At 47.2% G+C, this 24572-nt stretch overlaps 1 protein-coding gene across 1 annotated transcript in view; it reads right to left on the bottom strand.

The window, feature by feature from the left end:
• Nucleotides 1–23643, bottom strand: part of XYLT1 (xylosyltransferase 1) — a 373697-nt gene extending 350054 nt beyond the window's left edge. The window contains exon 1 of the mRNA XM_007986630.3: nucleotides 23229–23643. Within this exon, the coding sequence (XP_007984821.3) occupies nucleotides 23229–23591 (363 nt within the window). The 5' untranslated portion in view covers nucleotides 23592–23643. The remainder of the gene's footprint in view (nucleotides 1–23228) is intronic.
• Nucleotides 23644–24572: the final 929 nt, after the last annotated feature.

The raw sequence follows: 24572 nt of genomic DNA, 5'->3' as shown, positions 1-24572 counted from the left end.
GACCCTCCCAAAGCCCACCAACCGCTACCACTCTCAACACAGGACAGAGAGACAGATGGGAAGTCCCCTGGGTGCCTGCAGCCTGGAAGGGACCTGACAGCCAGGGGCTGCTCCCAGTCCGTGTGATACATTTCAGGCTCGGGTCAGAATGTCTGACCTTAGTTTAATCCAACTGGAAAACAGGACTCAAACATTCTAGACCCTGTGCCAGGCTCTGGGACAAATCCCACATTATTTTATAAAACGCTTTAGGCTCGGAAAACATTGTGTTCTGCACAAAGCATGACTTGGGAGGGTCTTCCAGACACGCCATCCTGCTGCTGAGTTCATGGTCAAAGACTTTTGGAACTTGGCAGGGGCTCATATTTTAAGACCACCACTAGCATTTCCATCCCCAGAGCTTGAAGCTGTCTTTAGGAACACATTCCTACATCCCAGGGAGAAGGAGAGAGGTGCTTACGGGATGCTCTTGGAAAAAGAGTTTCAGCCTATGTCGTAAGACCCATGGAGGGTGGCTGGATAGCAGCTCTGCTGTGTGAACAAGCGACCTTCCATGAAAGCTACTTTTTCACCCTCTAAGCCTCAATGTCCACATCTGTCAAATGGGAGAATATGAGTACCTACCTCTGGGGCTGCAGTAAGGATTTTAAACAACGAGACATTTTAAAAACACTTGGTACCTTGCTTGGGACACTGTGGACACTGTGGCCTCTTCACTTCAATGTAAGACTCTGTCGCTTGTGAAATGCATCATGAATTGAATAACAATTTGGGGGCAAAAGGGTGTGTGCTGAAACATTAAGGAAACATACACATCAAGTGTAAAATTCACCCCAAATTTCAGAAATGCTATTTACTAAATATTAAAAATGTATATCTTTGGCCGGATGTGGTGGCTCACACCTGTAATCCCAGCACTCTGGGAGGCCAAGGTGGGCAGATCACTTGAGGTCAGGAGTTCGAGATCAGTCTGGCCAACATGGTGAAACCCCATCTCTACTAAAAATACAAAAATTAGCCAGGTATGATGGCACATGCCTATAATCCCAGCTACTTGGGAGGCTCAGGCAGGAGAATCACTTGAACGCAGGAGGTGGAGGTTGCAGTGAGCTGAGATTGCGCCACTACACTCCAGCCTGGGCGACAGAGCGAGACTCCGTCTCAAAAATAAAATAAAATAAAATGGCTGCGAGCCTGGGTGACACAGTAAAAAATGTGCATCTTAAAATGAAGTGTGTTAACATTATTATAATTGCTGTATTCATTTTAGGTGGGAAAATGCATACAGAGAAGCTATGTGACTGAACTCAGGCCACACAGCCAGCAACGCGATCTAGTCCCCACACAGCTCCAGAGGAAGGAGGGAGAGGAAGAGGCAGAGTTGACCAGGCACATCTTCTCCTTCATCCAATTCCTCCTCCTCCTACAAGAATCAACAGTAATAATAATAATGGAAGATGAGGATGAGGGGAGGGGAAGGCGGGGAAGTGGAGGGGGGAAGGGGGAGGGAGAAAGTGCAGGGAGGAGGGGAAAGCGGAGGGGGAGGGGGGAAGCAGAGGGGGAGGGGGGAAGCAAAGGGGGAGGGGGGAAGCAGAGGGGGAGGGGGGAAGCAGAGGGGGAGGGGGGAAGCAGAGGGGGAGGGGGAAGAGTGGGGGAGGAGGGCGAAGGAGGAGGAGGCGGCGGCAGCAGCAGCATGTTAGGTGCTAAATACAGGCCCAGGCACTGTGCTAAATGAAGTGCATATATTAACTCATTTATTTCTCCTGACAACCCTGTGAAGTGGGTACCATCATCACCCCCATTTTACAGATGAAGGAGCTGAGGCACAAAGACTTCAGTCACACAGCTGCTCGGTGGCAGAGCTAGGCTTGTGAACTCCGGCACCCTGGCACCAAGTCCCCGTGCTTCTCTACTGCATTGCACTTCATTCCCCAACTGAGACAAAGAGCGATGTTTCGGTGGAGAAGGAAGTGGCATATAAATGTCATGCCATGCCTGGTCTCACCCACACGCCCGAGGAAGTTCCTCTGAACCCACAGAGCACGCCCCAGGCTCCCTCTGATGAAAGCAAGTTCGTGCCTCTCCTCCACTCTCCCCTGCTGCCCCAGGCCAGCTGAGCAGGCCATAGGAGGGCTGGGGCCAACTCTGCAGCCCCCTCCTGGGGAAAGGCTCTGACCACAGTGGCCAGCTTCTCACTGCTGTCTGCAGGATCTCAGCAATTCCACAGGCATGGAGAACAGGAGTCCCCGGACAGGGGAGGAGCGGGTTGCGTGTCTGCCAGGCCTGCAGCTGTGGACACTTCCCCTGTGGGCTGTGGGGACGGGGCAGGCCGAGCACCTGGGAGAGGGCCCCTCCCCTGTCTGGCTGGTCCTCAGTCCCAACAAGGGGACTTAGCGTCAAGTGACGTGGTGGTTATGCACACAGGCTTGCGGGGAGCTGTGCAACCTTGCGAGAGCTACTTCCCCTCTCTGTGTCTCACTTCCTCTGTCCATAAAACAGTGACTCTGACAGTGCTCACAACACAAGGTGTTGGAAGCATTAAACATAAAATGCTTAGCATGTCATATGTGCTTAATAAATGGTAGCTGCTATTACTATTATTTATCATCATCAACAGGACTACACATCAACTACTAAGAACACAGGTGGACCTTAAGGTGCCATCAATATGCGTGAGGAGCTGACAAGAACCCATGGAACACAGCATGATTCCTTGTTCTAGAATATCTTTTGGCCTTTGGATCTTAAAATGTCACCTTAAAGTGGGGTTCTATAGCTCTCACTTTTAAGGCATCTCCTCATCTGATCTTTCAGGCAATTTCTGAAGGAAACAGAAATATTTACTGAGCACCTGTGTGCCATTCACTGTTTCTATCACTGGGAATACCCTGACGGAGTTAATGGATCATCATAGACCAGCTATGATGGTGATGGCAGCTATTAATAAAAGGCGAGAAGGGGACCGGGCGCGGTGGCTCACGCCTGGAATGCAGCACTTTGGGAGGCAGATCACTTGAGGTTAGAAGTTCAAGACCAGACTGGTAAACATGGCGAAACCCCATCTCTATTGAAAATACTAAAATACTAAAAATACAAAAATTAGCTGGGCATGGTGGCAGGCGCCTGTAATCCCAGCTACTCAGGAGGCTGAGGCAGAAGAATCACTTGAACTCAGGAGGCAGAGGTTGCAGTGAGCCAAGATTGTGCTACTGTACTCCAACCTGGGCAATAGAGCGAGACTTCACCTCAAAAAAGAAAAAAAAAGAAAAAAGGTGAGAAGGAGTCTAGAGTTTATTATTAGGAAGAAGGGGGAGGTGCTGGGAGGAAAGGACCCTTCTCTGCAGACAGTCACACCAAAACAGCCACGTACACATGGAGGTGGGAAAGGACACGTGGGTCACACACATGGCTGGAAGAAGAGACATGTGCAATCAGGGCACAGGTAATCACAAGATACTTAAAAGTTGCGAGCACAAGGGACCTAGAATCCCTTAAGCCATTTTAAGGATGGGGAGACAGAGACCCTGAAAGGCAGGCAGTCCAAAGCCACACCAAGCAAGATGCAGAACAGGTTCTGGAATCCAGTTATCCTGACTCCTGAAAGTCCAGATCACTTTGCCTTGCTTTGTAAACAGACTAAGACATTCCAGTCCAGCAGAGTCTACCAATACAGACAGACACTGCTGCCAGGCCAGGCAGCCCCCCTCTGCCACCTCTCTAGATCAGTGTTACCAACCTAGGGGCAGTGCAAGACACCACCACCCTCACAATCAGACACCTTGAGCACGGGGCCCAGGACGGTACGTTTTGACATGGAGATGAGAGAGAGAAGTTCTGAGCTGGGGACATCATCATTCTGCAGGGGCAGGTGGGGAATCGGGAAAGCCGTTGCAAAGGACAAATGTTCTTTCGTTGGAGGTGGAGTGACAATAACTGCAGAGGGACTCTGGGACAGTTGTTGGACACAGAGTGGTTCTGTCTCCAAAGAAAGTGGTCAACTTTTTGCAAGTGTTCAAGCTCCACCTCCAAATCATGTCATTTCTAAACCAGTCAACTTTTCTAGGTTTTTAATAAAACAGAGATGGTGAACCCACTAGCATGGCTGTTGGGAACCTCACCCCAGAGAACAATTGACAGTGGCCTGGAAGGCCCTGCAGGCTCTGGCTCCTGTCCTTCTTCCCAAATGACTTTCACGTCCTTGTCATAATGATCACACGTTTACCTCCTCTCCCCACAATCCACGCCCGACTATCCTCTCTTTGTTTCATCTTAAATGTCACCGTGTTGGAAAAGCCTTCCCAGATGATCCTCACCTTCTCCATGACTCACTGTCCCCTCCATCGGAACCTGAGCTGCACGAAGTCAGGGACCCTGTTTTGTCCACTGCTCCAACCCCAGCTCCCACGCAGTGACCGGCACCTAGTAGGCTCTCGGTAAAATCTTGAGTTGAGTGAATAAGTATCCGCAAACATCCCGGGTACATCTATAAAGCAATATACTCATAGAAAACTTCTACTACGTGACACACCGTAGATTATCAATGGCTGTTGCTGGGAGGACATCAAAGTCAATTCCAAACCAACAAGCTTGGCTTCCCATTTCCGCTGTGGAGTAGCCTTGTGCTTAGTGAAACAGAAGACTCCTGCCCGTCACCCCAGGGACCTGCTCCCCAGGACCCCACCCACCCCAACAGGCACCCAGTAATGAGGAAAACCCTGGCTTTACAAGACACAGGAAGGCATGAACACTGGAGGGAAAGTTCACTGGGAACCTGTAGGACACTGAGGGTATTCTTCAAAATGATAAGTTACGCTGCCATTCTTAACTGTTCTTAAAAATGAGAGGAAATTGATCAGCAGAAAAAAGGTGCATGAATGTGCTTTGCTTTGATGGGGGCAGGCTAATTGATAACTTCCCCTAACCCACCCATCCTAATAACATGAAACCAACGGTGCCTCCTGCTACTAACAGGTTCCCTTACTCAACTGCTGTAAGAGAAGCATTGAGTAAGCATTGAGAATCAAGGAACCTACAGTCTATTCATAGATTCTAACCCTAAGAGGAACGAAATTAGCACTTTGTATGGTTAGGTCATTAAAGGATCTCATGAATTAATACTACCGTGTTCGCATTCTATTTTGTGAATTTCTGCCTTTATTTTTATTAATGTCCCTTCCCTACTTTCGTTTTATTCTCAATTCTCTTTTCTTTTCTTTTCTTTTCTTTTTGTCAGAGACAGGGTCTCAGGCCTGACACGACGGCTCACATCTATAATCCCAAAACTTTGAGAGGCCAAGGCAGGAGGGTGGCTTGAGGCCAGGAGTTCAAGACCATCCCGGCCTCAATTATTTCTTTAATGGACTTTCATTTTAATTATTTTACTCTTTCATATTTAATGTCAAAACCTAAAGCGCTTTTAAAATAGACCACCAGTTTTCCTCTGGGCACAGTGTTAGTCTTATCTCAAGTTTTGATATGAAGTATTTTCATTTTTGCTAATCAATATACAATCTGAAATGTCAAATTTAATCTATTCATTGATCTAAGAATTACTTGGTAGAGTTTTGGTTGTTTAAATTTCTATGTGATTGTCTTTTAGAGGCTAATTTTCAATATATCTTATTGTTTTATGAAGGAAGCCTGTAAGATATCTACTTTTGAAATCTATTAAGTTTCTTTTTAGACCAAGTTAACTATCGGTTGTAATCAGCACATGTTAGAACATCTAGAAAGTAGTCTTTAAAAACAGAAAATCTTCCCCTAGAATACACACACACACCCCTTTGTAAAGCGTTTCAATGAATACTTACAATTCTAAAGTCTCACCTTTTCAAAAGTAAATATTCCAACAGAAAAAGACAAACCATTAAGCTAAAGGGAAAGGAGGCAAACTGCCAGAATGTAAGGGTTAAGTTTCTCATATCTGGGAATTCCATACCCTAGAATCATAACCACAATAGCATTACAGCTTTGCACCCCTATTCTAAAGACGAAAACTGAGGCTTCCAGATCCTGAGTCAGATAGAAAAGATTTTAGCTGAGACCAAGGGTTTCAAGTCCACGAATCCTTTCTGCACTAAATTCAAATTTCGTTCCAAAAGTAATACTAAAACAGCAGCTGACCATCTTCTCTTGTGATATTCCTTAAGTTTGTTCATCGTACCAAGCAGAATCAGAAGACAGACTCCTAAAACTGCTGGCGCTTTACTCCTGGTAAAGTGGGTCGGCTTAGGAGAGGAACTGACAGGACTCTGACAAGCCCCCGAAAGGATATCAAGTCATTTTTCAGCCAGTACCAAGCCAACCTGAAAGACAGGTGGATCCTAGGATATCCTAATGTTATTCTCCCAACCCTGTCAGCGCTAGTGTCCAAAAAGTGGAGCAGCAAATGGGAAGTGACCGGCATTCAGAAACTGACACAGGAGCCTGCATTTCTAAACAATGCTGACAACACACACCGAGGCAGTTCCTCCGGGCAAGTCTCTGTGCTCCCATGCTGTGGCCGTGTACGGCGTATGCAGTCCCCAAAGGGACATTTCAGCACAGAGTTTCAATGTAAAATGACACACGCTACTGCAGGCTAGAGATCTTATTGGGGACACAGGGCTACATTCATCTGCTTCCCAGCAAGAAAACCAGAAAGCCAAAGATAAACAGAAGTCAATCAAAGCAGAAAGTGACATCTAGAAAAAATTGCCTAATTCTGCCAGACCTGTTTTGCTGAATAAAGATAAGAGCCCTGTGGACAACATGGCTTTGGTATAAGAAATTAAACGATGGCACTATTCCCGAAAGCAACCAAAGCAGTTGACATCGGGCTTGTTCCCAACAGCCTGGAAGGGACTGAGAATGGAAGAACAATCGACAATTAAGAAACCGTTTCTACGGACTCTGAATTTTGCAAGACTAATTAGGAAAATAAGCCTTGTTTCAGAGTTTCAGCGTTTGAAAGTATTACTGCACTTTACCTCCTTCTCTGAAAGGTAAGACTTCCAAATTAAAATATAATTGTCAAATCAATTGGTTAAAAAAAACAACAGTAGTTAAATGAATTCCATTCCTAGGTATATACTCAACAGAAATGTATGCATGTGCTTACCAAAAGATATGCACAAGAATGTTCACAGCAGCACTATTTCTGATGGCCCAAATTGGGAACTTCCCAAACGCCCATAAACAGAATGGATATGTAAATTGTGGTAGAGTCCACAATGAAATAAACAATGCAAATGAACAATTACAACTCTATGACACAATATAGATATAGGGTTAGCAAACTTTTTGGTAACGGGCCAGACAGTAAATATTTTAGGCTTTGGGCCCATACAGTCTTTGTTGCAACTACTCAATTGTGCTGTCACAGCACAAAAGCAGCCATAGCTGATACATAAATGAAATGGACATGGCTGTGTTCCAATAAAGCTTTATTTCTGGCCGCAATTTATTTATTTATTTATTTATTTATTTATTTATTTATTTATTTATTTTTTGAGACAGAGTCTTACTCTGTCATCCAGGCTGAAGTACAGTGGCACAGGTACCGCCCGGGTTCAAGTGATTCTCCTGCCTCAGCCACCCGAGTAGCTGAGACTACAGGCAGGTACCACCACACCCAGCTAATTTTTTTTGTATCTTTTAGTAGAGATGGGGTTTCAACCATGGTGGTCAGGCTGGTAGCAAACTCCTGGTCTCAAGGGACCCACCCACCTCGGCCCCCCAAAGTGCTGGGATTACAGGCATGAGCCACCATGCCCGGTCCATTTGTGGATACAAATTTGAACTTCATATAATTTTCACATGTCACAAAATATCATTCTTTCCTCTCCGTGGCAACTACTGAAAAACATAAAATCCATCCTTAGCTCACAGGCCATATGATAACAGGCAAAGGACCAGATTTGGCCTGCAAGCTGGGTTCGCCAACCCTGGATAGAGATAAAACTCCAGATGCAATGTTAACCAAAACAAACCAGGCACAAAAGAGCACAGACTGCATGATTCCACTTCTAAAAAGAGGCAAAAGTACCTGATGGGGTTAGAAGTCACGATAGAGACCCCACCTTCGGGGGCTGGTTACTTGGGTGTGATCCCTTTCTGGAGCTGTTTATTCATGATTTCTGCATTCTTTCTCAGGCATGTTCTACTTCGAGAAGTTTAGCAAGTTTTTATAGTAAAGTAGCTTACAATTCAATCAGTTTCAAAAACAGAAGTGTAAAGAGAACCAGAGCAATCAAATTAAATTAGCTATGACTTCTTCATGATGGCCAGGTACCCACCCATGCTAGAGTACTTAAGAATATTTAATAAAAATGGTTGGGCACAGTAGCTCACACCTGTAATGCCAGCACTCTGGGAGGCCTAGGTGGGCGGATCACTTGAGGTCAGAAGTCCAAGACCAGCCTAGGCAACGTAGTGAGACTCCATCTCTAAATAAATAAATAAATAAATAAATAAATAAATAAATGTAGATTTAAATTGTTTTCCCCTATTATTGTTTTACTTCCAGGGTGGGGCGTGTTTCGTGGTTTAAGGAATGGTGCTACCATCGGAATCTGGCCAGGCTGTTTTCTGTAGCATCTGTGCATAAAGATGATGTCCATCCAATTGCCAGTGACTCCTCACATGAAATCTGCCATCAATACTATTAACATAAACAGCATCTGGCAAAATACACGGCCTTCAACCTACAGCAAAACCTGCACTGGACTCTCACGAAGGAAAAAGGCCAGGTCTGGCTTCCATTTGATTTCCAGAGAATATGCAATTAATTATTTTTTCTCACCGTCAGCAGCTGAGTCTCAGTGAAATCCGTGCTTGTAATTATTGCTGTAATTATTATTTTAATACAAATCAGTAACTTATCAAAATATTACGTGTCAGGTGCTACCTCTTTGCTCCAAGACTATGGATGGAAGTTGGAGGCCGTCACCCCAGCTTCGCTCTGTGCACACTGAGGATGGGAATCAGGGTGAGGTCTCTTCTACCACAGCCAGACTTCCAGCTTCATAGATGCCCACGTCCATAGTCAGTTTCACACTCGACCTTCTTTTACAGGCAATAAGTCACCCTTTGCATTTTACATGGTGGTTTGACCTTGGGCAATTCATTTCACTCACTGCGGGGTCTCAGTGGTTCCATCTTTGCAGGGGGCAAACAGTACAAACCTTTTTTTTTTTTTTTTCTTGAGATAGGATCTTGCTCAGTCACCCAGGCTAGAGTCCAACCACAGCTCACTGCAGCCTCAACCTCCCAGAGTCAAGTGATCCTCCCACCTCAGCCTCCCAAGTAGCTGGAACTACAGGCATGCTACTATGCCCAGCTGATTGACTGTTTCATGTTTCTGTAGAGACGAGGTCTCACTATGTTGCCCAGGCCGGTCTTGAACTCCTGGGCTCCAGCGAACCCCCAACTCCTAGGTCTCCCAAAGTGCTGGTGTGTGCCACCACGCCCGGCAACAGTGCCAGCTTCCTGGCAGTGTCCTGAAGAAAACCTAGTGGGAGTTGTTTGGTTACATCCTTCTGTGCGACACATACATGGCATTTGACACGCAGGCTCCTGAGTCACGCTGGCGGAGCTGAAATTCCAAGTCTGCTCTGTGACTGCGAGTGATTTCTTACCCTCTCTATGCCTCAATTTCCTCATCTGTAGATGGGAATACTATCAGCAGCCACATCATAAGGCTGATAAAATGATTAAGATGATAATCTAGGAGACGCTGCTTAGCACAGCACAGCGCCTGCCAGGTAGTGACATCCAATAGATAATAGCAATCATTATCATTCTGAGAGTTGCAAACTCAAATTCCAACAGCCATCTTGTAGGTAACACAGACAAGCAAAGTGACCTGGTGGGCCCGTGTAGAGGGGGCAGCCACATCCCCCCTCACTCAAATGGTTACCTCTGGGAATGAAAACCAGAATTTCAAATTTCTTAATAGGCACTCTATATTTGATGTGGATTGGAAATCATTGATTTTGGCTATCAATTTAAGTTCTGATTTTAAAATTTACCTTTTCTTTAATTAAGAAAGAAGGAGGAAGAGGACTCTACGCTGTCATTATTCCATCTGGAGCCCAGACCTGACTCACAAACCTCTAGGTTTCCTTCTGGCTTACGCATTCCCCATCGCTGCTTTCTAGCACCCACTTTCGTTGGAGGGCTGTATCCGCCTGCTCACTCCAATAAACAGTCGGTTTCCTCGAAATGTTGCTGTTGTGCATTTTTTTGTTTGCTTTCATCCTAAAAGAAAGCCAAACAGCAGTCAGCCTCTAGGCCGAAGAAGAATGAATAACCTAACTTCTACCCATTTCCAAACCACCCAGTCTTTCACCGAACATCCTTCCTTAGGAGATGTTTAGCTTAATATCTCTCCCTGCTCTCTGTCTTTAACTCACCTTCTAAACAAGAGAAAATCAGACGTCACAATTTGAAAACTATCCCTCCATAGGATTACAAGAAAAAGCAAGCAATAAGAGCATTTTACATCGACAACAGAATCATCTGCAATACTCGATGACAAGCAAAGGGGGTTCTCAGTGTCTTTCATAACAGCTGCCCCTTTTGAGCTGGGATAAAAGAAAGTGCAAGAGACAATGAATAGGCTTTTATTTCAAAAAGAACATCTGCAAAGCGTGATCCTCCATTAAAAAATAAACAGAAAACAGCCACTAGTCTGGGGAAAAAAATAAGATTTCCCATTACATCTCTAATTAATAAAGCCCCATTTCACCAGGAAAAAAGAAGAAGAACTTTTTCACATCCCCAAAGAAAGGATGCTTAATGAGGTAACTGTTGTATTACTTGATCCATCTAATCTGGTTTTAATACTATCCTTAAATAATGTATACATTAGCTTTCCATTACCAAAAACATTTGTTTATTTTATGAACGTGAGTCTGGTTGAGAGCTGAGACTCTGCAAAATTATCACGCCGTCCTTGGGCTCCCGGCTTTTATTGCTTCTCCCCTCGCTCATTATGAAATGATGAGTTGTCTCTGTTGCCCTTTTGAATTGCTGCTAACGTTGCACTGCGGTTCTGTTACCCTAGTTCTGAATAGGAGAGCCTTGGTTCAGGGTTAAGTTAATGTAGTCATTACTGGCCCATTTGGGGACCTATTCATCATGCTAATTTCATGTCCAACACCTGGAGGACTAGAGTACAAATACTCAACGCGAAGCAAATGCACAGTGAATCCAAAAGACGCACGTGAAATGCCCAGACCTCAGTCACAGAAGACAGGCATGGGGAGCCTCTGGGACCATTACTTTCCAGAACTCTGGGAGCAATGCAGACATCAGAGAGGGCCTCCAATGGGGAATTCCTTTCCAATGGACCCAGAACACAGTTCCTCCTAACATCTAACTTCAATCCTTTCTGCTTGAACTTCAGAACAAAACAGCACAGCTGTTTACCAGAGGAGCAAAGACTCTTCAAACGGGTTAAGTTGACACTGACCAAACCTTGGCCATCTCAGCACTTCCTTGATCATCATTAACCAACCAAGCTGCAATCAGAATTTGAAATCCAGTTAGGGTTTGCTTATGTGTTTTCATTTTGTTAACCCCACTTCTTCTTACTTAAATGCCACTTTACCTGCATGTTAAACAAGAATAGTGTTGAAGCTGCCGTTTTCACTGGCTGGTTATATTTCTGTATTTTCCAAAATATACATTTAAAGAAATATACAGCTATTAACAATTTCTTTAAATATTCATCCAAGAAGCAGAAGAGAGGTGCATCTGGGATGTTGTCGGTGCTATGACTCCCGGTCTACGATACTCAGATGTCTTCACTTTGTGAAAATTCATCACGTTGCACATTTAGAGTAATGTTTATATCATATGGGTTTGTCGGGAAAAAAGCAACTAAAAGAATGTAGGCAATATTTAAGAAGTGAGTCAGACATGGTGGCTCACGCCTGTAATCCCAGCACTTTGGGAGGCTGAGGTGGGAGGATCACTTGATCCCAGGAGTTCCAGACCAGCCTGGGCAACATAGCAAAACCCCACCTCTCCAAAAAGTACAAAAATTAGCCGGGCATGGTGGCACGCACCTGTAGTCCCACCTACTCAGGGGGCTGAGGTGGGAGGACTGCTTGAGCCTGCAAGGTCAAGACTACAGTGAGCTAAGATCAAACCACTGCACTCTAGCCAGGGTGACACAAGGAGTCCCTGTCTCAATAAATTAATAAATAAATTTAAGAAGTGAATAAATGTTGTACAGATATGAATAGCAACTCTTTATAAAAAGCTTTTAGAGAATATCTACCCCTGTAGCACCTCCAACCACTAGTGCATCAAGATTGGTGTCTACACCGTATTTTGGATTCCTGGGGCTTGCTTAGGACTCCTATGGCAAAAGGCATGATCCAAAATAAATCCTTACCCCCAAATAAGTAAAATAAATCCACCCATCCAAAACAAATGCTTATCCACAGCTCTTTCTTTTTGTTCAGCTCTCTAATCGTTCCTTCACTGCACTTATAACAATTTGATTTTTTGCAATGTTCTTGTTTGTTTTTATTGGGAGGTCATCCTGTCCCCAAACCATAAACGGCATGAGGATAGGGTCACATCTGTCTTTCCCCTCACTGTGCATAAGGCCTGGCACACAGCAGACCCCAACCAATATCTGATGAATGAATGGATGAGCAGGTGGGAAATTTCCAGCGGATTTCACTCATTCATTCTCTCCCTGTTCCCCGCGGGTTACAAGACGCTGTGAGGAAGGAAGGCAGACAACCCCGTCTGAACACTCCCACATTCTGCAGCTTGAAGACATGAGCCCCATCTTCCACTCACATGAGGCTTTCTGAGCTTCAAAGCACTTTCTCATCTGTTTTATCAAATTTAATCCTCACAACCCGGGGAGGGAGGCAGGCTTATTAGCATCATCTGATGAAGCGCCAAAAAGACACAGAGATGAAAGTCACGGTCCGTCCCTGACAGCGTTGGGACCAAGCCAAGGTGCTCAGGAATGTTCTACTTTTCCACCTCCCCCTTGCCTCTCAAGACTCCCAACTTCCCAATGCGTGTTATTGGGGGACAAGGTCACGGGGAACACAGAGTGAGGGGCAGATGAGTCAAAAGCAGCCTGTCACTCACACTGCCTGCAGAGGGGAAACGGGTTTATCAAATTGCAGAACGCATGATTCTATTTCTGTCGAGGACATTTGCCTTCAGGATGGCCTCATGTTTATAACAATTTGCATATTTTGGGTCTCCACCACCAGCTAGGCGAGGAAGGAGACTCCATCATGCCAGGGCAAGGCACAGGCAGTCAGAGGCAAATAAGTGCAGTGAATAAGCCACATGGGAACAGGGGAACCACAGATGCTCAGTTTTATGTCTTCATAGTAAACACGGAGGTCTTCCAAATGGGCTGCAAACTCAACAGCCAAGAGAGGCCAACCAGGTGGCACAGGTGACAGGAGAGATCTTGGGGGGACTCTTGGGGACCCACTGGGTCTGCAGTGTCACCATTCCTCAGCGTAGCTGTTTAACGCCAAGCAAGCACCATGGACCCTGTATTGCTGGATCTTATGACTTTTAAAAGAATTCCAAAAATCTACACTGTCTCACAGCATATCCTAATCTTTAAATTCCAGGGCCTATTTATTCTAGCACACTGTGTGGGCAAAATCAAACCCACCCATGGGCCACGGATTTGAAAGTCCTCCTGGCTCTAGCAAACATCTCTTATCATGCGGCTGCATCAGGGGGCAGAGCAGAGCACTGACCATGACCCAGAGCTGCGCCTCACCATCAAGCCCTGCCAGGAAGGTGCCTTATGGCCCCTGGGCTTCAGATGAGGAGACTGAGCTCCAGAGAGGCAAAGTGCCACACACCAATGATGTCAGACCACTGTCTTCTTCCTCAACATCACGCGACCTGCCTCCCAGGCCCCACAGTATCTGCCCATCTGCTCCCCTGGATCATTTCCGGGGTTGTTTCCTCAGCTACAAGAAGAGCTTGGGCCCCATGAGTGGAGCAGCCCAGGCCTCATGGATGGTTCTGGGATGGCAGAGACCTCAGGGCTCCCAGGGCTCTGAATCATATTGCTTACTCCTCGCCCTGACCTTCCCAGAGGACACCTCCCTTGTGTGTTCAAGAGGTCACCATGAGAAAGGGTACCGGCTAGGATATGAGAGTGATCTCCCTAGAGATAGGCCACTTATCAGCACAGGCGCTAACTCTTGCCTGCCAGACTGGTCCTCCTGGAAGGCAGGAGGCACATTTGTCCTGTTCACCAAGGTAGTTCCAGTGCTGGACACAGGGACTGGTACCTTCTAACTGCAGGAGTGGAGGATGGGTGGACAGGTGGATGAATGGATGGATGGGTAAGTGGATGGACAGATGGATGGATGGACAGATGGATGAATGGACAGATGGATGGATGGACAGAGGACAGATGAATGGACTGATGGATGGATTGATGGTCAGACAGATAAATAGATGAATGGACTGATGGATGAATGGATGGATGAATGGATGGACAAATGCATGCATAAATGGATGGAGGGAAGGGGAGAATGAGGGGCTAGAGTCAACAGACTTACTGAACACAGCCTTTGGAGACACCACCCAACTTCAATGCCTAGTTTGGACACTTCACATCTGCGTAACTTTCATCCAACTTATTGCCTTAGTTTTAATTATTTCAATCAGTAAAACAGAGATGAAAATAATAGCTCTTAACTTGCCAGATGTTATAAGGATTCAATAAAAGCACGTCTTTTTAGTCCTTCCACAGTGTTTGGTGCATTCAATAAATGAACCTCATCATCACCACAGTTGCAATGTTTGTGCCTCCCGGGTAGGGAACATTTGCATCAACCTCTCAGTCCCACAAACTCATCTTAAACCAAAACCATGCCCCTTGTGGCCAAAAATTATGGCAAAGCGTGACCTGCGAGGAGAAACAAATGCCTCATACCACATTACCTCATCAGCATCCACAGACACATTAGCCTGGATTAGATGTCCAGATATGCAGTAGTCACCTGGCTGGGACAAACCAGGCCCGGGACAGGACAAATCCATTCAATGCCCCTAGGTGGCCCTGAAAGATGAGTCACCCTCATCCACACACACAAAGCTTGAGAATGGGCCCCACCCCTTCCTCATCTGGCAGGGTGTCTGGGTTCGTAGTTCCTGATACTAATAATGCCAGTGTCCAGGTTCAGGGCTAAGGTGACACCCCGCCCCACACCCTTCTTCTTTGTGATGTCTCTGGCTTCCAATCGGGGACGGGGCAACCGAACCCAGAGGGCATGTGGGCACCATCTGATGAGCATCTGTGGGCAAACGGGTAGTTTCTGTTGCAGGCGGAAGGAAGTGTCCACAAGATGATCCGCACTGCATGTTCGTTGAGATAGCTCTCCAGCGTGCTGCAGACCCAGGCTCTCAGGTACAAGTGGTGGGTTCTCAGTGGGCCAACCACAGAGCGATCTGAAGGAATGGAGCAGCAGGAAGTCTGTTGTGGTTGAAAGAAAAGCCAATTTCCCTGGCCAAAGAACCCTGCACAATATCCTCTTGCCCCCTCCTCCCCTTCTCCCTTGGTTAGAGAGCGCTGAATTCAAGACTCCTTTTTCTAGCCAATTTCAAGTTCAATTCTTGTCTGTTGAAAATATAATAGTACACAGCTTGAAGGATTAAATGAGTTCATGCACAAAAGGGGCTTAAAACAGTGCCTGGTAAACAGAATAGAGAACCCAGAAATAAACCCACTCTTTTACATCAACTCATTTTTGACAAAGGCATCAAGAACAGACACTGGGGAGTGCAAAGTCTTCAATAAATGTGCTGGAAAAACGGGATAACCATTCCTACGGATAACCTTAAGACTGAAACCAGGCCCCATCACTCACCATATACAAAAACCAAATCAAAATAGATTAAAGACTTAAATCTAAGACCTGAGACTATGAGATGACTAGAAAAAAACACTGGGGAAACACTTCAGGACCTTAGCTTAGGCAAGAATTTTTTTGGGTAAGACCTCAAAAGCACAGGCAACAAAAGCAAAAACAGACAAATGGGATTACATCAAGCTACAAAGCTTCTGCACAGCAAAGGAAACAATCAACAAATAAAACAATCTACAGAATAGAAGAAAATATTTGCAAACTACCCATCGGACAAGGGATTAATAACCAAAACATATAAAGAACTTAAACAACTCAACAGCAAAAAAAACCAAGTAGTCCAATTTTTTAAATGGGCAAAGAGCTGAATAGATATTTCTCAAAAGAAGACCTACAAATGGCCAATGGATATATAAAAAAATGCACAGCATCCCTAATCACCAGGGAACCGTCAATCAAAAGCATAGTGAGATACCATCTCACCCCACCTGAAATGGCTTTTATCAAGAAGCCATTCAGGCCTCAGACGCTGGTGAGGACGTGAGAAAACGGAACCCTCATACGCCATTGGTGGGAATGTAAATTAGAACAGCCACAATGGAGAAGAGTATGAAGGTTCCTCACAATCTAAAAACAGAACTACCATATGATCTGGCAATCCCACTACTGTGTCTACACAGGAAAGGAATTAATTATCCAAAGGAAAGGAAATCAATAAATCGAAGAGCTATCCTCACTCCCATCCTTACTGCAACATTCTTCACAACAGCCAAGATATGAAATCAACTTAAGTGCCTATCAATGGATGAATGGATAAAGAAAATGTGGTGTACACACACACAGTGGAATATTAGTCAGCTGTTAAAAAGTGAAATCCTTTCATTTGCAGCAACATGAATAAACCGGAGGCCATCATATTAACTGAAATAAGCCAGCTACTTAGAGACAAGTATCCCATGTTCTCACTCCTATGTAGGAGCTAAAAAAGTGGACGACAAGAAGACAGAGAGTAGACAGGTGATTAGGTGAGTGAAGGGAGTCGGGAGGAAGACAATGACTGGAAGGTATAAAAATCCAGTTAGATAGAAGGAATAAGCTCTAGTGTTTGGCAGTCCAGTAGGGTGATTATCGTTAACAATAATCTATTATATATTTCAAAATAGCTAGAAGAGCCAGGCACAGTGGCTCACGTCTATAATCCCAGCACTTTGGGAGGCCGAGGTGGGCAGATCACCTGAGGCCAGGAGTTTAAGACCAGCCTCGCCAATAAGGCAAAACCTCATCTTTACTAAAAATACAAGCAAAATTAGCCAGGTGTGGTGGCGGGCACCTGTAATCCCAGCTAATCGGGAGGCTGAGGCAGGAGAATTGCTTGAACCCGAGAGGCGGAGGTAACAGTGGGTCAAAATTGTGCCACTGCACTCTAGGCTGGGCAACAGAGCAAAACTCTGTCTCAAAAAAAAAAAAAAAAAAAAAGAATAGCTAAAAGAGAAGAACTTCAGTGTCTCTGACAAAAAGTAAAGCTAAATGTTGGAGGTAATGAATATCCCAATTACTTTGAGTTCATCATTACACATTATATGAACCTATCAAAATATCATATGTACCCCCAAAATACGTACAACTATTATGCATCCATTTTTAAAACCACCTAACACATCATAACTGCTACGCAAGCATTATAATTATTATTATTATCATCATCACCATTATTACTACCCCTGTATTTGCATCATGAGTTCAGGGTCTGATTCAATGTAAATTGCATGTCTGTTTCTTTTCTAGGGTTGGTACCTTTTTAGGAATCTGCAATAAGAAGTGAGAAAAGTAGAACAAAGATTTTTGAGACTGGGCAAAGTGGCTCAGGCCTGTAATCCCAGCACTGTGGGAGGCCGAGGCAGGCAGATCACGAGGCCAGGAGTTCGAGAGCAGCCTGGACAACATGGTGAAACCCTGTCTCTACTAAAATACAAAAATTAACCAAGCGTGGTGGTGCACACCTGTAATCCCAGCTACTCAGGAGGTTGAGGCACAAGAATTGCTTGAACCCAGGAGGTGGAGGTTGCAGTGAGCCGAGATCACACCACTGCACTCCAGCCTAGGTGATAGAGCAAGACTCTGTCTCAAAAAAAAAAAAAAAAAAAAAAAAGATTTTTGGGAATGACATGGTTGCATGTAGGGTTTTTCAACAAACCATGCAAAAGAAACACAACTCAGAAAGGTGGCGTCTTTGGAAAGGGGCAGGTCTGGGTTTGGATCTCAGCTCTGCTACTCCCCAGCTCTGTGAACTTCATGAGCAAGCAGCTTCACGTCTTTGAGCCTCAGTTTCCTCCCGGGGACAGCAAAAGTCCTATCCCACAAAGTTGGGAGAAATCAGTGAGACAGTAAGGTAATACTTACAAGTCCCTCCATTATTCTTGCCATGTAACAAGCCATCATAAGACCAGTGATTTCTAGCCGAGTGTCCTTAGTTTTAACTTTTTATCAATTGTGTAATACCGTCTTCCTTCCTGGAATTTTTTTTTTTTTTTTTTTTGGGCAGGGGTGAGCATACCTAATGTATGCAAAATACCTAAAAGATGCCTGGCACACAGCAGGCACTCAATAAATGTCAGTACTCCTTCCTCTACCACATTCCGTCCTGCTCACACAGAAAGAACTGTATTCATTCTACTGCCTTGGATTTACTCGCACCCTATACTGCGTGGGAAAATGAATAACTGCAAGAAATTCCTCATTTTCAAATATACCAAGAATTTCCTCTTAAGAACAGCTCACTTTTGAGCACTGATTAGGCCCACATGAGTTCATACACATTGCTACATTTCGTCCTCATACATCCCTATGAGGTAGCTCAGATTCACAGAGGGCCAAAATTACAGTGACTTGCCCAAGATTAGAGGCATGAGAAAGGGCCGAGCCAGGAGGTGAACCCAGGTATGTCAGGCCTGAGGGTACTGAACAGAGGCCTCTTTCATTGGCGCTGGGGCCTCGCACACACTTCTTGGGATGTTTTCTCCTGTTCCCACCCCCTTCCTTAGAATGTAGGTTTTGTTAAGATCAAGTTTGTTTTTTACTTATTTTTTATTTTCCCCAAGGCATTCTCTCATTGTTTCTGGTAGACGGGGATCTGGGTCCATAGGAATGGGGAAATGCAAAAGAAAGGGAAAGAGAGACATCATAAGTGGCAACTCTTAAGGCAGCACTGGTCAAAAGATAGAGACTTTCAACCTCACCTGTGCAGTCCAACAGGTGTGCATGTTAAGTTCGTCTGCACTGAAACACTCATATAGATGGATTTATGACCTTATGGATCATAAACAGCTCTGGAGTAGGGGGTGGGGCAGACTCTTATTTCAGAGATATCCCTAAGGATATCTTTGCTTTCTGAGGTACACACACACACACATACACACACAATGACGCGATGTCAAGTATCTGCTTTAACTCAAGCCGCCAAATTTCCTGTTCTATTAAAACCATGAATCAAAATTGAACAGTCACCAGTAAGTAAGAACTTATGCCATGGCTGGCTTCCTAGGTGAAAAAGAGCAAGCGTTTCACCAACCAACCTTCTGGAAGATTTTTAAAAAATGAATTGATAAACTATAGATATGTTAGAATTTATCTTACAAACATATCTATACCTAGGTATATAATTTCTACTTTTATTTATCTATTTTAACATTTTCCAGTATATGATTTAAACAGATGGCAACATTTGCAGTAAGATAAATATTATTCAATGATGCATATTTCTGTATACAAAGTGTAATGCATCGCTCAAGCAAAATAAAACTCCATTGGAAGTGTGAAAAAAAAAAAGGGAACCATCAATAAAACACCTTGTTTTCTGTGGTCGCAGAATATTTGGATAGGAAGAAAAGCTACACCTCTGAGGCTGTTAGAAGCAGAGGTGATCTAAAGCCAGTGAAACGATCTTTCAAAGTCACAGTTGATGTCTAAAAAAGTCCTGAGTTATCTGAGTAATGTGAAGTATGAGGAATTTCTGCCGAAAAATCAACATTTCAAAGGGGTCGGATAATACAGAAACCCCATTCTACTTTGTGTGCTTATGTGGGGCGGCAGGCAGGGGGTGGGAAGGGTAATAAAAAACTAGATGTCTTAAATGAAACTTACTGAGTAACAGTTTATCTAAGCACACAAGCAATAAATGTGGGGACTTCAAGAAGAGAGTCACTAAGAGAAAGAAAATAAACATTCATTACATTAACACACACAGCTCTCTTTCATTTTCTCCAAAATCTATTCAGAACCTGTAGGCTGATCCTCATGACAGCTCTCCCAATATTTTTCCTCCCTTTACAAGGGAGTCCGTCTGTTTCTTAAATTCTGAGATGACAGTAAAATCCACAGTTTACTGGAGACCCAGTGAAGGAATCAGAGTCACAGCCACAAAACAGCTGCAATCCACCCAATAATTCTAATATTTAAGAGCTTTGAAAGAGGCTGAGAGGAAAAGGAGAGCTTGCAAATCTTCTATGGACATGCCCTCTGACTCTTTCTACTTGAGAAACGGGGTGTTTCCTCTTGGCTTCTTAAGTGCACCAAAAATACAATCAGGGCCTTCCACCGAAGCACAGCTCCCCAAACATAAAAAGGACAAATGCTCTGAGGCTGTGGGCATCAGGAAGCAGGAAGATCTGGCTTAGGAAATGCCCTCTACACAATGCCCGACTGACACTTTCTGCAACACACCCACCAGCAACCCAGGACACAGGTTCCCCCCACGTGCAAGAGCCAAGACTGTCTACCCACCCCATACCCGCCTGCAACAGAGCACTGAGCGAAAGCATCTTCTTCTAAGCATGTGTCTAACCATCTCTCTAAAAGAGCCATCTGGAAAATCATGGGGATTTGTTTCTTTAAATGTGCCACTCCTGAATCTCCCTCCAAAGCATCATCCTGGCAGCCCCAGCAGGGTTTGGAAACAAACTGCACATTTCAAGGGCCTCTATTGCTTGTAAAAAGGTCTGGTCCTCTCCTTGCCTGCAACCCAAGCTCCAGCTATACCAGACTTTAGGAACAGCCTGCCCCCTTCTGGTCTCCTGGAGCTCCATGGAAGGGCAAGAACTGGGTGGGCAAAGACAGAGTAGGACAGACCCCAGGCTCCAACCAGCCAGCCTGTCTGTACTGTGATTTCCGGATTTAGCAGGCCATGCAGTAGGTGTGGGGGGAGAGGAAAGAAAGGAGAGAGACAAGCAAATGAAATAAAATACAAATCCCCGAACGACAACAGTCAACAGCATGGTAGACACCTACCAAGAAGCGAAGAGAACCAAAAGAAAAAAAAAATACATAAATGTCTACCTTGGAAGGTAAAGAAATTGAGACTAGGACATGCAGGTTTGGGGAGAGTAACTGAACGTGCAGTTGGAAACGGAGTTTCAGAAAAGCAAAGCAACTCCGCTGCTGGAACTGAAATTCCAAAAGGAAGTAAAAAGGAAAATAGTGTGTTCCCACCTACCTCCCCAGCCGCAGATCTCTCAGAGGCTGAGCTGGTGTGAGACAGTAAAACACTGAGCCGAACACACAGACGGGCTGGGGATGGAGGCTCACAATGCCGGGGCCTTATGAAGAAATCAGCTAGCCTTGCCTCCTTCCTTCTCTTCATTTGTTTCAACAGGTGCTGTATGCATTCTAAAGGTACTTCCTGAACCGACTCTGAACCCCAGATGCAAAGGAAACAGTAAGCCCCAGGCTTCCCCCACCCCGCACGTCTCCCCTACACGTTCCTACACTGGACCAGCAGGACATGGCCCCCAACCCTCCCACCCCACCTCCTGGGCTCTGGATGCACAAAGATCTTCTAATTGCATTTCTGCCAGAAATCCCTATCAACTCCAGGAATTCAAAGGCAGTGTTTCAGAGTACCCCTCTCTGTAAAGAAGAGATCGCAGGACACTAGGAATGTTCTGGTTCTCCATCAGGCAGCTCAGGCCACTATCCTCCCCGCAAACGAGGGAAAGACTTCTCCCTGCTACCCACACGGCAACGTGAAATGCCATCACTTCACGTCTTGGGACTGGCTCAGCTCGCAGGCATGAAGAGCTGCACTCCGGCAGAGAGGGTCGCACAGACTCCGAAGAAGTTTAGCAGCTCACAAAGCACCACGCTGTGTACGAAGGCAGTCTTCAGTGAGGACTTCCAAAGTGACAAATGATAGAGATATGCATTCAGTCTTCAGGATCCTGAAACCATCCCCCTGGTGTCTAATACCCTTTAGCAGCTAGGCAAACCCTTGCAGACAAGTAGTGTGACGAAGAAACAGACAGACACACAACATATTAGCTATGCCCTAAGACAGAACTCACGCCCCTGGGAAACTGAGACCTTGGCTCTGAACTGAGGACTCAGGCCTCCCGCCCCATGTGTTCCTAGCTCAGCAGGCTGGGCAAGGCAGCCCAGAGAAGGTGGGAAAGGTATCCCTGGAGAAGTTGGGGACAGGGTAGGAAGACAAGTCAGTTCCCCACCCAGCCACCCAGACAGCCCCAGATCTGCGGAAGAAACAGTTTCAGAGCCCTGACTGTTCACACCCACGGAGGGCAAAGTAATCCCACAGGAGTAGAAGCCCTGACGGTGTGGTCGGACACACAGCCGGTGACCCGAACCGGCCGCATCAAGACAGAGAGACAGAGACAACCAGCTAGGAGAAGGAGCCATGCCCTGAAACTGGAGATGGGGAGGAGATAAAGTCAGAGAGGGCACGGAAGACGGCAAGGTTAGAGACAGAGAAGGTGAAGACGGAAGGCTCAAACATCCAGAGAGGAGAAACAGAACACCCAAAGTAAGACCAGACACCCCGGACTGAGTACTGATTCAGGGGCATGGTCGGGGACTTGGGACGCCCAGCTCAGCCCTCATCGCAGGCCAGGACGAACAGAGGGCTCATCTGTCTGCATCCAGCTCGGCAAAAACCAAAGAGATGCTGCTGCGACAACCGCCCTGGATCAGCGGCTGAGGATCCGGCGCGATCCACTCACTCAGACAAGGGAGCGAGGCACCAAGACCCACACGCACGAAGCAAGTCAGCTGGGGTCCCCAGCAAGAGTGTTGGGGAACAGGAACCCAGCCAGGCTCCGGTAACCCCCAAAGCGCCCCCACTGGAGATAACTTCCCCCAGACCCCAAAGGGTCCGTGTTCAGACTCTGAAAGGGGCAGCCCACGACCCCTGAGCCTTGGCAGGGACCCCACCCGACTTCCCGGGGCAAGAGGCGATGTGGAGTCGGTAGGCTTGCAGAGTCCCAGTCTGATGACCGGGCTCAAGGGCTAGCGGGGCGCGGGGTCGGGCTGCCTTCTTCCCTCCCTCGCCGTGGGGCGCGAGCCGAAAGGGCATCTTACCATACCCCGGGCGGGCAATGCCCCCCGGCTGGCCAGCTGCTGTGCACGGGGTTCTCCGGGGCCGCCTCCCCGCGCCCGCGCCAGGGGCCCCCGTCCTCCTCCTCCTCCGCCGCCGCCGCCTCCTCCTCCTCGGGCTGCAGCCGGCTCGGCGGGCAGGTCCCGGCGCTCCCGGCGCGGGGCCGGGGCCGGGGGCGGCTGCTCTCCGCCGCCCGCCGCTGCGCCCCCGCGGCGCTCCCCGGCCCCGGAGTCGAGGCTGCTGAAATTCCACACGACCAGCGTCTGCAGCAGCAGCACCGTGAGCGCCGCGAGCAGCGCCGAGTGCGAGCGCCGGGCCAGCCTCCGGGCGCACGGCGCCGCCACCATCTTCGGAGCGCGGCGGGCGAGCGGGGCGCGGGGACCCCGGCGCGCTCCGGGCCGCCCCCGCGCTCCCCGCGGCTCCCGCGGCCGCCGACTGCCGCTCGGGCTCCTGCTCCGGCCGCCGCCGCCGCCTCGGCTCGCCGCTGCTCCTCCTCCGCCGCCGCCGCCGCTGCTGCCGCCGCCGCCGCCGCCGCCGCCTCCACCGCCGCGGCGCGGAGTTTTCAGACGGGCAGGGACCCGGACGTCACCAGGAGGAGGAGAAGGCGGGGAGGCGGGAGCGGGGAGGCCGCGGAGGGGGGCGCCGGGCGCGCGCTCGGGGACTGGGCGCGCAGGGAGGGGCAGGCGTCTAGCCCGCGCGGCGCCCCCTCCCCACACCCCTGTCCCCGCTGGAGAGGAGGGTGATGGGGAAGGGGCCGAGGAAACGCGGGCCGGGGCGGAGAGGGCGGGGCCTGGGGGCGGAGCCGAGAGAGGAAAAGGAGGAGGGATAGGAAGGGGGTGGGGGCGATCAGAGAAGACAGACACCCCTCAGGACGAAGTGGGAGTAGGATGGGGGGCGAGGGGGACAATTCCCAAGGCGGAAGAAGAGAGGCGCGGCAGCAAAACAGGGGAGCTTTGGTTGAGGGTGTGCCCGCTCAGAATCTAGGGGAGGTCAGGAAGAGAGGGGGTCCCGAGGTCCTGTTTTCCATGTGGGCCGCTGGCAGGAGGCAGTGCGTAGAGGAAGCTCCTGGCCCCGGAGTTCGTGGTCCAGACCGGTTGGCAGGTGGACACGTGAGAAACATTTCAGGAGTGTGAGAGCCACAGTCTGATCCCTTCATCCTGGGCTTGAAGGGGTGGGGAGGAGGCTTTGGGTGAGTTTCTGGAGTTAATCAGCACAAGCTCTGTGAGTGACTCCTGAATCACACACAATCCCCGGTGCCAACGATGTACTAAGCGTTCACTGAGTCACTTCTCTGGTCCCTGAGGACTCACAAGCCAAAAGACTCCAAA

The sequence above is a fragment of the Chlorocebus sabaeus genome, chromosome 5 (genome assembly GCF_047675955.1).
Source record: "Chlorocebus sabaeus isolate Y175 chromosome 5, mChlSab1.0.hap1, whole genome shotgun sequence".
Taxonomy (NCBI): domain Eukaryota; kingdom Metazoa; phylum Chordata; class Mammalia; order Primates; family Cercopithecidae; genus Chlorocebus; species Chlorocebus sabaeus.
Note: the sequence above shows the minus strand (reverse complement) of the source record. Positions and strands in the feature narration are given on the sequence as shown.